General features: G+C 40.4%; 1 protein-coding gene across 1 annotated transcript; it reads right to left on the bottom strand.

Moving 5' to 3' along the window:
- Positions 1-7994: 7994 nt before the first annotated feature.
- Positions 7995-9080, bottom strand: fjx1 (four-jointed box kinase 1). The gene has a single exon (XM_036583883.1). The coding sequence runs from the start codon at positions 9078-9080 to the stop codon at positions 7995-7997; it is 1086 nt and encodes a 361-aa protein (XP_036439776.1).
- Positions 9081-15790: the final 6710 nt, after the last annotated feature.

Below are 15790 nucleotides of genomic sequence, written 5' to 3' on the forward strand. Positions count from 1 at the left end.
GCCCCAGTACAGAGCCCGGGAGGGAAAACTTTTACTAAAGAGAAGAAAGTGTTTGCTCAAAACAACTCAGTGAGCAGCAGTGTGTTAAAATACAATCCATTAGCAGAGCAAAGGGTGTGAAAGGTCTGAAAAACTAGCCCCATTATGTTCTCCTCCAGTGAGTCCACATTTGCACCCACTCTGGCGGGCTGCCTGGCCCAGCCCGCCATGATAGATGGAGCCCCTGTTTATGAGGGACAAACTCAAAGTTTATACTAAACTTTATGAACTTGTCATTGTAACAAATGAGGCCGGTTTGATTCTGTCAGCGCTGGCTGAAGCCGCTGAGGTGAAACCTTGCTATGCACACATTTTGTAAATTATTTGTTTTCCACTGAGAGTGGAACAAAGCAGGTTATGATATTACTCATACATCACAGACATGCAGGAGGCTATGATGCTTCTTCCTGTGGCTGGAAATGTTGCGAGAGCTACGAGCTGTGAACTGTTCTATACAATGGTGTGGGTTCACCGCATAATGTCCGTGATACAGCAAGAAAACAGCTCGTCACAAGTTTATTTTAAATTGGAGTTAGACAGCAGATCTCCAGGGCCTTTAATAATGACTAGGCCTTGCTTACAAAGACTGGCCTCTGCTCTTGCAGCACTGCCTTGGGAACCGAGTTTGCTTTTGGTCTGCAGGCTGTTTCATGAAGGTTGTTGTATTTTCAATACATATCTTAGTAACTAATTAGGAAAAATCTTTTATATTAAACATAGCAGCTCCAGTGACTTCAATGAAACAATTCATACAACCCACAAAATACCATGTGAGCAGTTTTACAAACCAACCCCTTAACCTACAGGTAATATTCAGTTATTAATCTTAAACTTATTAATTTTTAAGAGTTATTCATTTTAAGTCATATTAATTATTTGGTAACTACTACTAAACTGATACGAACAGTGCTGTCCAAAAGTCAGAGAACATCCTTTTATTTATTTCAAAGACCACCATTTATTTCATTTCCAGTCAAAACAGCCATCATGCACAAGCTACTCATTTTTTCAGGAGATTAGACATATGAGACATATAATCCAAAGAGATGCTAACATTCACATGAGCGACTATCTAAACTCACCTCAGCTGCCTTCAAATATCAAATGAAATATAAGATTATCCACTTGCATGAGTAAGAGGAGAGCCAAAGAAGTGAACAAGAGTTTCCAAAACTGGAGTTTAAAAAAAATGATTAAAAAGAACAACCGTGCTAGACCTTGCAGACCACAAAAATGGCCCCATCAGATAAACAGTACTTAAAGCTCCTCACTTGCTTCAGATCTGAAAAAATCCACAGGTGTTTCTGTCCATCCTTCCACTGTGAGAAGACCACTCAGCGCTATGGGTCTGAAAGGATGTGTAGCTGTCAAGAAGCCTCACTGAGAAAAGGAAATAGACACCGAAACTGGACGTCTGAGATGTGGAGTAAGGTTCTGTGGACTGACGGGGCTAAATTTGTAATTTGGGATTACTTTGATTGTGAGAAGCAGGAAGTGCACCCAGGGGCTCCTGAGTAGCATGATCTAAACGTTGGCCCCATCATCAGGGGCTCGTGAATTTGATCCCAGATGATGCTACAGCCATCTGTAGCTGAGAGTCAAAGATGGCACAATTGGCCTTGCTGTCTATTCGTGGATAGGATGGTTCTCCTTTTTCCCCTCATCACCTGGCATGACGCTAGCCAATGCAGGTGTCTGTTAGCTAATGTAACAGAATAGACAGCTAACGTTCTCCGGTGTTGGCATTATACCAATGATGTTGCATTAGCGGCAGTTCGAAAAGATGCAGTGGCTGGCTTCACATGGCTCAGGGCATGACACAGAAGCATGTGCCAGCCTTCACCCTCCTAGCACTGTGTGACAACTGCCAAAAAAAGAACATGCAACCAACGTCTAAGACTGAACTTTGCACTATTTTAAGAACTTGCACTTATTGGCCCTTTGGACTGGGCAGTAAATAAGGACGAACTGGAGTGTGAGTCTACATATGAGTCCCTGCAGTTAAAAGGGTTAAGAATTATTACTGATGGTTCCATCATAGATGTAACAAATGTACAGTAGATTTGTTAATTCAATGGTGTCAAACCAAACCTTCTACTATTAACAGAATAGCAAGGAAGGCTTACTGTGCAATCTACAGCTTTCGTTTAGGTCATAGTGTTCTTATCCCTTTTTCCAGAATATCTGCATCCAATTGGATTGTATATAAATATTGTCAGCATGCACAAACATTTACGGAAACAAGATTCAGCATATCAATAGGGCAGCTTCAAAAGTTAGTTTAGGCCAAGACAATCATATGATAGGGACAACAGGAGGTCTATCTCTCTAGGACAGCATTTCTGTAATATAATGGGAGAGAAGTGGAGGAAAGGAAAAGAAAAAGAATGGAATATTAATTTTACCCGAACAGCAAACATGGAGACATGATATATGAGCTGTGAAAACATGAACGTGTGCTCTGAGATCTCTTTTTAATTTTGCTTGACAGCCCTGGCCTGTCTCTACTGCTAGTGATTTATGGGACAGAACTGGCCTGCCTTTGCTGAAGTCTTTTTTTGCGTAACAAATTGAGCACTGTGTCCCGTAGCAGCCTTCAGCTCCGCAAAGCGCCTTAGTGTAAATGTGTTTTCAGTCTGCGAGTGTTGCTTTCTCTCCTGATAGGGCCACCTCACTTCCTCACGAGTTTGATTACATTAAGTTTCATATTACATTTCAAGGCGGAAAGGTTGGTGAAGCGAGCTACTGACTGAAGAGCAAAATGTAAGGTGTAAAAAGACTATTTAAAAACAGGCATGGCCAAAGGTTAGGCGAGGCAAGGCAAGTTTATTATATAGCACCTTTTATACACTGCGGTCGTTCAAAGTGCTTTACAAATGAGAAAATACAAAGAAAATTCATTAAAATTTTAAAAGGTTTAGGAGAAGAGAAATTAAAAAAGAAGAAATTAAACATTAAGTTAAAAATCTAATTAAAAATTTAATTAGGACAGTAAAGTGCTGTAACAGGAGAGAAGCGCAGTGGAGCTAACAGCTGAAAACCTGCTCTAATAAGAATGCTTTGAGTCTGGATTTAAGTGTCCAGTGTCAGGGCTCTTCTAATGCTGTCGGTCAACTGATACCATTTAAGAGCAGCATAGCAGTTAAACACTTCTGTGTTTTCAGATAATTATACAACAGTTAGTTCCAGCCACGCAAGCTGATTGGTTGAGAAGCGTTCTAACTGTGCTGTTATTTCGCAATAACAGCATGGTTTTTTCACAAACACTATCGATCCGCTGAGATGCCGTTGCTAAGCATATTTCGTGATAACACACTCCCTCTCGTGTTCTATTGTTTAAATATGCTGGGCCTACACCAAGCCATTTATAGACCAGGAATAGTACCTTAAAATCTATTCTGTACCAGACTGGTATCAGTGTAAGGATTTAAGAATGGAGGTGATGTGTTCCCTTCTTTCACTCCTAGTGAGACTCTGGCAGCCTCCCCAGTTAAGAGACCATTGCAATAATCAATCCTGCTAGAGATAAAGGCATGGATTTCATCAGAAAATCTCTACTGCTAAAACTGAGATCAGAGTCTATTAGTACACCAAGGTTACATACTAATTCTTTAGATTTTAGGGATCTTGAATCCACTCAGGCAGCTAGTGTGTGCCTCTCATTTCTATTCCTGAATAATATAATCTCTTTATTCAACTGCAGAGCATAAAGTTTTCTCCCATCCAGTTAGTGATGTGCTCAAGGCACTTACAAAGTAAGTCAAATGGACCGTCATTTTTTGGGGAGAGGGCTGAGTAAATCTGAGTAATCTAAGTAAAGGATGATGCATTAAATTGTATTTTAATGAGATCCAAAGAAAGCATTCATTTAAAGCATTCATTCTAGCTAAGAATTCCAAGGAATTATTACTGGCCTTAGCCCTGAGTGGGGCTTTTAGATGCCTCCTCAAAATATATCATGTTCAAACTGCCCATATGTAGGTCCAGCTCTAACATAAGCACAGACATCATAAACCCTCACTGTAGAGAAAGGTCTGAGAAAGGTGGGGGCTTGGAGGTGCAAAACATTTAGTTGTCTACCCATATGGTCTACTCAGTTTTGGCAGTACATGGCCTTATAAGACTGGACATAGCAATCTATTCTAATACAGTTCTTCATCCATTGACTTAACATGAGGCCAATGGAAGCTGTGCATATAAGGGCTACTCACTCTAGAGATTGACATTGTGATGACATCAACTCATTATGTAGCTGTATTCAAATAAAGTCTTCAGTGAAGTCCAAACAAGTTGGATTCTCCATTAAAAACTATGAACTTCCTGCCAAAGACAGGCCTGTTTGTTTTTTTTTTTCCCCCCAAAGAAAAAGAAGATGAGCCCCATTTAAACATATTTAAACATGCCTTTGCTAGCTTCATTTCACCACTCAGAAGTGCGTCACTCTAGCATTTCACAAGAAGCCACTGGCACTAATAGGAAGAGGGGGCAGTGAGGAGAGGATCATTCCAATGAAATGCACTCATGCTCAGCTGGGTTAGCCTGAGTGAGCTAATTAGCTAGCCAATCAAACTTTGTGGTGCAAGCTTTTTTGCTTTGTTTGGCTATAAGTTCTGACCTGTGGTCCACTTTGTTTTGTTGTTATTGCTAGCTTTGTAGCCTTTAGCTTGCAATCTAAAGTTATGTGTCATGCTGTCATTGGGATCTTACCCATATTATCAACTCCAGGTTTAAACTTGTTTTCTCCAAGACAAAAATGCATGGTGTTTTCGAAAAACGCTGCTGTTGGACCCTGTGGTACTAAAATGCTCCAAACCAGGGGCTGTTCAATCCTGGTCCTGGAGATCTACCACCCTTGAGAACTCGGATCCAACACACATGGCTCTAATTGTCAAATACTCCCAAAGGCCTTCATTACCTGGATCAGGAGTGTTAGATAAGGGTTGGAGCTGAATTCCGCAGGGTGGTAGGTCTCCAGGATCAGGATTGGGCACCCAGGATTGCTCCAAACACTCCCAACATTTTGCTAAAGTTGTTCCGAGACAGCAGGAAGGCAGACCCAAGTGCAGAAAGGAAAACCTGTTAGAAAGTGTCTTTATTTATTGAGGCAATGGAGTGTGAATTTGGTGATTGTGCAAGATGGAGCTGAGGTGACCGAGAGCCAGGCTCAAACCACCGATATACTGACTGGCAGTCTGAGGAGTTACCGCTGTACCACCGGGAAGCACAGGTGGGACAATCTCAACAAATGGGGAATAAAAAGGCAGGAAAAAGGCAAACAACGTGCTCAAACAAAGGTTGAACTAGAAAAGTGAAATAAAAGAGAATCAGAAAACAAAAGTTACTAAAAGTTACTACATCCTCTATAATTATGAGAGGTAGGCAGACTTTATGTTTCACCTGATTGCTCTTAGTGGAGCAAACACCTTTTATATGGCTTGGAGCCGTATGTTGCTCAAGCCTTCATTTGGTTTTTAAGTAGTTGTGGGGCAATTTCTCTCTGTTGTTTTTTCCAGCCCTCATTCCTTTTCTTTTGTTTAAATACCCACCTAGACTAAGTACCATACCTGTCACCCCTCTACAAAGGTGTGACGAAGGGCTGCTGTTTGCCACAGCCTTAAGTAGAGGAGCCCACAGGTGTGCCAGGTTGGGCCTAATCAGCCCGAAGGCTTCTGGGAATTGGAGTTCCCTGAACTTATGGCACCTCACCGCCGTCGCCCTCTGCTGGCGGCCGGAGGTTGGGCCCTTAAAAAAATACAAAACTATTTAGCAGTCAGAATATGAATAATGCTGCATACAAGCTGCAAGCTAACACTCCTGTGCTCTGAAATGAGATTGCAAGAAAGGAAGTCTACTATTTAAACTCAACACTGTCAGTATTACAGATGGAGTAGTGTGCTACTTTATATCCAGTCTGAACATAAACTAGATGTTATGATTTTCAAATAGTAAGTATTTTAAAGCATTTTAGCTCTGTGGATTATAAACAGATTTATCTGCCTTTTTGGGGGGCTTTGAACAGAAAAGTGAGACAGATCACAATGATTCTGTGAGCTCTGCGGCCAAAGTCGACACTTGTGTTCACTTTCCACTCCCAGGGCTCATCTAATAAAGTTCACTTGTGCTAAGTGCTTTGAGATTGAAACAAGGTGAAGACGAAATAACTCAAATAACTACAAACCAAAGCTTGTTAGGTTCTATTCTTTACTTTATTTGATTATTTTTGTGTGAAATAAAATGCTAAACCTCAAAAAGTCAAATGCATGAGTGACAGCAAAGCAGTTCAGGAGCTGAACCAACAGTACACATTGAGATCAATTGCAAAAAAAAGGTAAGAACCTGATATCTAGAACTAAAACGGTACCAAGTGTAAAATACATGACTTTCCCTACTGATGCATTTCAGCACAAATAAGAGCATTACTGTTTCACAACACTAGAACAAATCTATAAAAAAATCCTGAATGAATGGAATTAGCTACTGAGTTACTCTCCACCTTTGGTCAGTCAACTACTTCAAAATGTTCTTTACAGTTTGGTTAGTCGTGTGATAATCTGACAGTTGTACGCAAAAGTCTGGACACCACTGCATGTATTATTGATTTTCTAATTGAAAGTAAGTTAACACATTCTTTACAGAGACCAGAGAACACAGTTCTACACATTTTAATACACAGCTACTATTTATATACTGAATTTAACATGTTGCAAAAAAAAATAAAAAATGTAACAAAATGTATACTGTGCAAAAGTTATGGCACATTTAATATTTTATGGTTCATTTATATCTGACATGTTAAACTCAGCATATAAATAGAAACTGTACAGTCTTAAAAAGATGGCTCTTCTAGGGTTCTTTAGTAAAGAAAATGGATCTATTTTGAACCATGAACGCTTTGCATGATTAAAGCATTCTTTGCATCATGAAATGGTTCTTCACCTTGATGGAAAATGTGCAAGAATGTGTTGTAGATGGTTCTATATACAACATTTATGAAAAGGGTTCTATATAGCACCCAAAAGGGTTCTTCTAACATTAACAACAATGGAAGAACCCTTTTGGGTGCTATATTGAACCATGTTCAAAAAGGTTCTACATAGAACCATCTATAGCCATCTATAACCATCTATATAGAACCCTTTAATCATGCAATGGGTTCCTTGAGTGTTCATGGTTCTATGTAGAGCCATTTTCTTTACTAAAGAACCCTTGGAGAACCATCTTTTTAAAATGTGTATACTGTAAAAAAATTGGGGGTTTAGGCTGCATTATTTAACCTCAGATAATAAAGGCATAAAACAGATTCTTGTTCTGTTAACTTACTATGCAAAATTAAATTACCTCACAATTTTGAGGCAGCTCAAACACTTTTAAATTAAAACATTTTTTTCTGTGTATTGCCGTACTGTGCCATGCATTATACGGTAAAATATGGCGTTACACAGTAAAATACGGTATGTGTGTTCTCTGCAGAGGATTTGTTAACTTATTTTCACTCAGAATATCAAGAAAACATTTAACTCCCAGCAAAAGCTGCAGGTTTACTGGCACTTTTATGTTTTCTGAGCATTTACAAACATAAACACACACACTTTCTGAAACTGCTAATCCTTCTGGGTCACAGGGAGTGCTGAAGCCTATCCCAGCAGTCATTGGGCAGAAGGCCGGATACACCCTGGACAGGCCACCAGTCCATCACAGGACAGACATATATAATCACTTACACACTCACACCTAGGGGCAATTTAGCATGTCCAATTGGCCAGACTGCATGTCTTTGGACTGTAGGAGGAACTGGAGCACCCGGAGGAAACCCATACAGACACAGGGAGAACATGCAACAGAGCAGAGAGGACCCTGGTCACCCGGCAGGGAACCAAACCCAGACCCTTCTTGCTGTGAGGCGACAGCGCTACCCACTGCGCCACCGTGCCGCCCCAACAGCCTCACAGAAATGTTTAAGCCACTCTGGCGCACTGTTGAAAATGTCTATACAGTGCGTCCACTCTGTTCTGCAAAGTTACCATTTGAGCCTCGGACAGAAATCCTAATTCCAGAGCAAGTGGTTCCCTGGTTTGGTACACCTGACGCAGACGCTGGGCCGCACTCCTGCAGCGCTTCAGCTCTGTTAGGCGCTGGACGGTGCTCTCCCGAAACATGCAGGTGGAGTCGAGGAGCGTTTGGTGGAGATACTCCCAGCGGTCAAGCACCCTGTAGCCGTGGACAAGGCCAGCCTCATTATCAATGAACACCAAGTCTCCCTTGGTTGTCCTAAGCAGGTTATTGGTCGGCCTGTCCATGGCACGCCTGTCCCATTGCAGATTGAACAGGTGGCTGGCGACTCTGTCAAAATTTGCTGTCAAATAATCAAATAGGATGAGGTCAGTCCATTGCTTGAACTCCCTCAGGTCACTTGAGGTCATATTATCCATAGTCAAAGGTGCAGGAAGCACACCCTTCCCCAATCTCCTCAGGAACTGAACTGGGATGGACACTCGGGTGGCATTGGGCACCCACTGCGTGAGGGACACAATAGCATCCGATGACCAATTCAGGGCTTCTATACTGTCTCTAGCAGCTGACCACTGCTGACCAAAAGGGTCTGGCTTGGTCAGCACCAGCGGAGGCACATTTGGGATTCCAAGCATTGTGGCCAGATAGTAGCAAAGGGTCTCCCCCAGCACCTGGTCCTGGTCCACACCATAGCGCACGCACGCTCTGCTGCCGTCCTCGAGAGTGGCCAGGCGATTGGTGGTCCTGCCGCAGCCCGCTTCCAGCCTGACCACTCGCGCCTTCCCTGCGCGCTCCCGCCACTCGGACCACCGGCGCGCCACTGCTGCGCCAAATCCGGCCGGGAATCTCGCGCGCAAGGTCGTACCTCCTTGCTTCTGCGCGCGCACTGTGGAGACGCGAGAGCTGTCCAGCGTCGAGAAGCTCGAGGATGAACAGCTCGTGCTCTCCGTCCGGCTCGCTCTCGGGGAAGGCGTGCAGAGGGAGGCGCGCAGGAGGAGCGCGAGGAAAAAGCTCAGCGCGTTAGTCCTCATGCTTTAGCAGGGAAACAGCCTCCGTTGTGCGCGCGCAAACTGCCGACATTGTGCCTCAGATCAGTTCGGAAGAGACGGCGACGCTGCTGCGCGAGCTGCTCTCGCTCTCCAGCTCGTGCGTGACTGTGTGGAGCTTTTACTCCGCACAGTAAAAGGCAAAGCCTGAAGCTGAGCGCTCCACAAACGCGCTTTCTTTCCTCTCTGTTTGGAGATTTAGATGCGCAGCAGCGCGTGCAGCTCCCTCCCTCCCTCCCTCATTCATTCATTCATTCATTCATTTATTCATTCACTCATTCAGGCCTTTGTTTAAACTTGCTGAAAGAGAACCTCCGTTTATAAGATCCGAGAAGACAAAAGAATTAAACTGAGAATAAAAGTAAATAAAATAAAATATCAGCACCAAAAATCCCCTCAATCCCTCATAACACTCGGTCTCAGTTATTCACCCCCTCATTTTCTCTAACGCTCGCACAAACAAGCGTCTGCAGAGAACTTGTAAAGAGGAGAAATACCACTCTGTAAAGTCTCTCAAACGCTAGAGGGCGCTGCCGAGTGAGTCCAAAATGAGAAGGTTAAGACGGAGCATTTGAGCAAAATTATAGCAGAGGACTGCAAAACAGCAGAGGGCGCCCGCGAGCGCGTCTTCAGTGAATGGGGATGAATGGAGATAAATGGCTAAAATACGAAAAGTTAATTAGATTAGATTAGTTTCTAATCACTTGCTCAGAACTTTCCTTTAATCTTGAAAAGTAGAAGTTTGTATTTCACTAAAGAAGCAAAAAAAACCCTAATGTTTCCTTTTCTCTACCCGTTTTGGGCGGCAAGAGTTAGTGCTGATTGGTTGGCGAGCAGAGCAGCTTATTGGCTGTAGTGCTGACTGACGTCATGAAAGTGCATGAGGAGTTCAAAAGCTCTCAAAAATAAACACACACAAAAAAAAACACAAGTGGCGTATTAAACTGTTTTATGCTGTACTGTGTAATGAATGTATTCTTTAACATTAAAAATGTTTAAGCATTTATAAACTGTGATTTTGCTCAAATGCTCAGTCTTAACCTTTTCATTTTGGACTCGCTTGGGAGCGCCCTCTAGTGTTTAAGAAACCCAGAAGTGGCAATTCTCCTCTCTAGAAGTTCTCTGATTATAGTTTATAAAGGCTTTTATATTTTTAATATGAAAAGAATACATTCATTTCCTAAACACAGAACAGAATAAAACATTTTGACAGTGATGTTATATTTTTAAGAGCTGTTGAGAAGTTGTAGAAGTTTCATGTATGTTCATGATGTCAGTCAGCGGACAGCCAATGAGCTGCTCCGCTCGCTAAACAATCAGCACTCAGTAGTAGTAACGCTAGTGCCCTGCTGCCTAAAACCTGTTTGCTGTGGGAAAAAAGGAAACATTTAGGTAAGTTTTATTTGTTTTTTTTTAGTGAAATGCATCCTTCTAATTTCTAAAATTAAAGGCAAGTTCTGGGCAAGTGATCAGAAACTATTTTCACTTTTCGTCTTAGCCATTTAGCTCCATTCACCCTGATTCATTGAGGACTAGCTCGTGAGCGCCCTCTGGTGTTTTGCAGTCCTGTTTTTGATATAATGGGGAAAATAGGAAGAGGCTGGGCTCCTCATAAATCAGCTCTGATTTAATGCTGAAACACACATAGAGCTGGAGTAATAACAGATGATAAAAATTTGGTTGTTACAATAAGTGATTTAATACAGTAGTGCATAAAAAGTGCCTTGCCATACGCTTAAGCTTTTCTCTTCTCTGATGAAATTACACAGCTCAAGGTAGCAAACCTGAACTGTTCCCCAACAGCATCACATAGGAGAAGTAGAGCATTTATCAGTCCACATTTCTGTGTTTTCTCATTAATAGATATTGAACAAATGCATTAACCCTCAGATTAGTATAAACATGATCAGTGCGTCATAGTTTAAGTGTATGTGGACTTTAGAGCATAGCTTTTAAGTGTTTATACAAGTGTATTGAAGCTAACTTAACGTGACTATCACTAGCCTCGCTATTAGTTACATTTAATGCTACACTATGTAAGTTTGGGGGATTTGGAGAGCTCTGTGGTGAAATGCATAATTGCATGCAATGTGTGAATGTGCATCGGACCCCTTCTTCAGGCGGATGAATCTGATGATTGTAATTGCGCTGAAACAGTATTCAAAGAGAACACCAAAGAAAACTTGGTGAAGGTTGTGTCCTCTGAGGATGTGAGTGAAATGTCTGCTACTGTCATCATATCTTCATTAGTATAATGTTGACCTTTCATTTGAGATCTGAACATCAAGCTGGACCTTTTTTTTGAGGATGTGTGCGTGATGTTAACACGTAAAGATGCATCACCTGACCAAAAAAACTCCTGCCAAATCTGACCCGACGCCTGTGACTTTTAAACTATTAATTCAGGCTTTACAGGGCGACTTACAACAGCTCACACTCACCATGTTTTAGCATGTTTTTTTTTTTTTTCATAATTCAGCAATTCTGTTTCTTTCAGTTTTACATAGTGCAGCATTTCCTTCAGCATAAGTCCTACATTAATTACAGCAGACATGTATTTTTGATAGAAGGAGTCATAAATACGTAGTATTAGCTGTGATTGACTAATCTTATAGCAGTCTCTTCTCTTTCATCACAGGATTTTACATGCACTTTAGATTAATATTTTAGCAGACAATACTGGACATTACTGGACATTACTGGACATTGCCGGACATACTAACTGGGATTTTAACTTGCTGGTCTTGCAGAGATTTTCTGGTTAAATTCTGGTAATGATCAGCTAATGGAAACACTGCCCCACCTGCCCTGTCACTCTTGATATGTGAGTCACCTCAGTTTGACTCAGCCGGTCAGGCAGCTGTCCAGGTCTGGTACCATAGGAGAAATCAGTCCACTTAAAGTGTCTTCAAAATTTCCTGTCTCGAGGTTAGAATTCCTTATAGCTCTTTTGTTCCAGATATGGACAGAGCTTTGCAGGTTACCAACATAATTGTGCTCAGTGAGTCCATTTTTAATCACTTGTCGTCTCTTTTCAGTGTTGGTGTGTGTTTTGGTTACTAAGTTCAAGAAGGGCTACTGCACATCAAATACGGCCCACTCTAGGGTACTCTTGCACCCTGTGCTGGGCTGGTGTTGACCTTGGAGAATCCACTCATTCATGTGCATTTTATTTATTTATTTGTTTGTTATTTGTTTTTTTGTTTCAGATCTTTGTCAAGAATTCTTATAAATATTTCAGAGAGACACTTTGGACACCCAGACTGCCCTCAGGCACACAGAAGTGGGACGAGAGGGAAAGGACATTGTTCTGCAGTGAGGTATAATTAGATGTAGATGTGTTGTAGAATGACCTCCTAGTGTCATATCAGTGTACCTAACAGCAAAATTTAGGACGTACAGTTAAACCGAAGAGCACTAGACTGAGCCTCTAGAGTGCACACCATTTACATTTGAAACAGATTCACACCTGCTGGTTTGACTGGGCCTACTGGCTTATATTGTTTGCGAGAACTGTTCCTCATACAAAGCTCAAGTGTACACATTATAGTGGATTAAGTTAAGCAATTAAAATAATAGATATGTTATGTTCTATGTTTTATAGATGAACACAGCAAATGTGCACATTAATAAAGACACAGTGCGATGCTTATGTTCACGATCTGTTGAGCATGAACTGCACCATATCAAAAAGGGTTCTATAGAGTACCATATACTGTATATTGTACCATATCATTAACCAGGTTCTTCGTCATGGAGATTTTTTTTATGATGAAAATGTAATCATAATAATAATAATAATAATAATAATAATAATAAATTCAATACAAATATTATATAATAACTTTGTGGAAGCAACTCTGGTATAATTAGAATGACAAATTCTCAATTTATTTAGCCCGTATTACGTTTTGAAAAGGCAGTATGGAGAATACAGTTACTTTTTTACCTTTTTAGGAGAAAACATTTAGAATACCTACTAAATAGTACTAAAAAGTATACAATATTTAAAAGAAACACTACCATGCTTATTTCAAGTCAGTGCACAGTGTGCTGCACACATGTTCATTAGATGGACTCTAAAGAGGAACTAAACAATCAGCTTTTTTTATAAATATTTATAAATGAAGTTCCTGCTAAAGCCTGAGTAGACTGATAAATCAACACAATGAGCCAGTTATTTACCAGTTATTTATCTGAACTGCAAATCACTTCAATTTATAGTCAGGTTTGCTAAACTTTGTAACTGGTAAAGGGCAAATTCTTTTGGTTAAGTATTTAATGATTTATTTTATTTTCTAATAAGGTGAGTTTAGCACACATTTTCAGCATGTATGGTGTCAATCTGAGTGGCCTGATGTGAAATGCTGCATTCTAGAGTAGAGTCAGATTTCTTTACAGTGGCAGTGATAGGAACCAGGGGTCACAATATCTACAACACAAATTGTTTCATTCCAAAATGCTATATATTAATTTACATAACAATAACAATTTTGGATATAATGAGTTTTTGAAGGGAATAACAGCTGATGTGTAATGGAAAGTTTTGATTTCTCTAAAAAGGTGTTATTAATTATTACACAGCATTTATATTTTGTACATGTGCAAAGCCCACTCCCAACAACATATATTATGGAAAAAAGCTAATTCTGAGGCCTATGATGCATTTTGCAATAACACCCTTCACTTATTGCCATTTCATGTGCTACTCATAATGACCAGTGAACCTTCTGATTTTTATTTGTTATACTGATGATGGTAAAATAGTGGTAAATTTGATATATGTTGTCTTGGGGTCTTGTAGTCTTGGGGGACTATTTTGCCTTACAAAGCCCTGTGTGTGGCTCTGTGCAATGAATTGATTTTAGAATGAATTGATTACAAAATTATCTCAGAACTATTAAAAATGTCTCAGGAGTCAGGCAGCACATACATAATCACTTTCTGTGATTAGGAGTTTTTTGAGACATTATACTCTTCAGACGTCTGGTTCCTATCACCACCACTGTGAACAATTTTGATTCGGCAAGTTTCTGTAGAATGGATCATTTCATATTGAAACACTCTGAATAACTTTGTTTACATCTTAAAGAATTACTTATGCAGAAAATCAGAGGACGTAGCATAATTTTCCCTTTAAGTAAAAGTGATAGCAGCACCGTTTTTGCCATGTGCCTCACTAAGATTATTCTAAATGTGTCCTGAATACTTGACTTTGTTATGTATTGTAAAGAAATAAGTACTGAATGTGTTTAGAGCAGTGTATTCAGTATTCAGCCATCAGTCCTTTTCCAAAGTATTCTGTTTCCAGATCTGCTAAAGAACCACTGCACTTTTTTATGAGTGTACCTTCTGAACTTTTCACTCAAACAGAGAATGCGTTTTGTATTCCGTATCTGCTCTCATAATGCCAGCGTGAGAAGCCTGCTTGTGTTTTTTCCTCTGTAAAGAAGGACTGGAGTATGGAACAGTTTAGAACATGGAAACGCGGGTGTCCATGGTAATTCAAAACAAACTGGGTGGGTGAGGGGGTGGAGGGGGTTTGGGATGTGTTAGCGCTTAGTCTGCTAATAGAGCTGCACCACAGAAAATAAACAACCTCACTTACTTCTGCCCGTGGCTGCATCAGACTAATAAAAATGGAAGCCATTTCTGAGTCATCAAAGCTCTTTTGGATCAATTGTCACTGTCACAGGACAAGAGCAGTGCTTTTGGGTCTTTTTAAACCTTAGACTTGGGCATTTTTTCTTTTCCAGTGATTTTTATGACACCCTTATTCTGTATTGTCCATTCCGCCTGCCCTTAACTTTATGAGTGAAGTAGACTAGAGCCAAGACTTATTCAGATTCATGGATAACAGTTTATGAGAGACATAAAATGTCAAATGTCAGATGCCAATAGCTTTTAAAAATGTATCACTTGAGATATGAAGGTTTCTTTTAATATCCATAACTTTATGTATTTAGAGTGCAGTTATTTCTTGCTGCCTGTCAGTGAATGTATTTGTGATGCATGGAATATATTAAATACACACTGATACAGTACTGTGCAAAGGTCAGAGACCACCCTTCATGTACTTCATTTCCAGTCAACACAAACAATAAGGAGAAGTCATGAATTTTTCAGGAGGTATTTCTGAGGTGATTAGATATAAGATAACCTACTTGCATAAGGTCAAAAGAACATAAGAAAAAAAGAGTTTCCCAAACTAGAAAGTAAACTAAACTGTGCAAGACCTGGTAGACCACCAAAACTGCCCCTATCAGATAAACAGCACTTAAAGCTTTCATCTTTGAGAGAGAGGAAATCAAGTTCCTGCTTCAGAACTGAAAGGATGTGTAGCTGTTAAGAAGCGCTTAGTGAGAAAAGGAAAAAGACAAAAAAGAAGAACATTTGCAAATGAACAACAGACTGACCACCTCAGAGTCCAGACCTCAGCATCACTGAATGTGTTTGGGATTATTTTGATCCTGAGCTGGAAATGCAACCAGCTTCTAAGACTGAACTTTGGAGGTGTGGAAAAATATCCCTGCAGATTTCTTTGAAAAAAGTCGAAAGCAAGCGCAATGAAGGTAAAAGGTGGACACACTAAATAACAAAGACATATTATTTATATTAACTTGTTGAGGCTTCCTTGTAACCGTGCTGTACTTCTGTACTGTACATCATTTCCACATGCATAAAATATGCTACAT

This window comes from Colossoma macropomum, unplaced genomic scaffold, assembly GCF_904425465.1.
Source record: "Colossoma macropomum unplaced genomic scaffold, Colossoma_macropomum, whole genome shotgun sequence".
Lineage (NCBI taxonomy): Eukaryota > Metazoa > Chordata > Actinopteri > Characiformes > Serrasalmidae > Colossoma > Colossoma macropomum.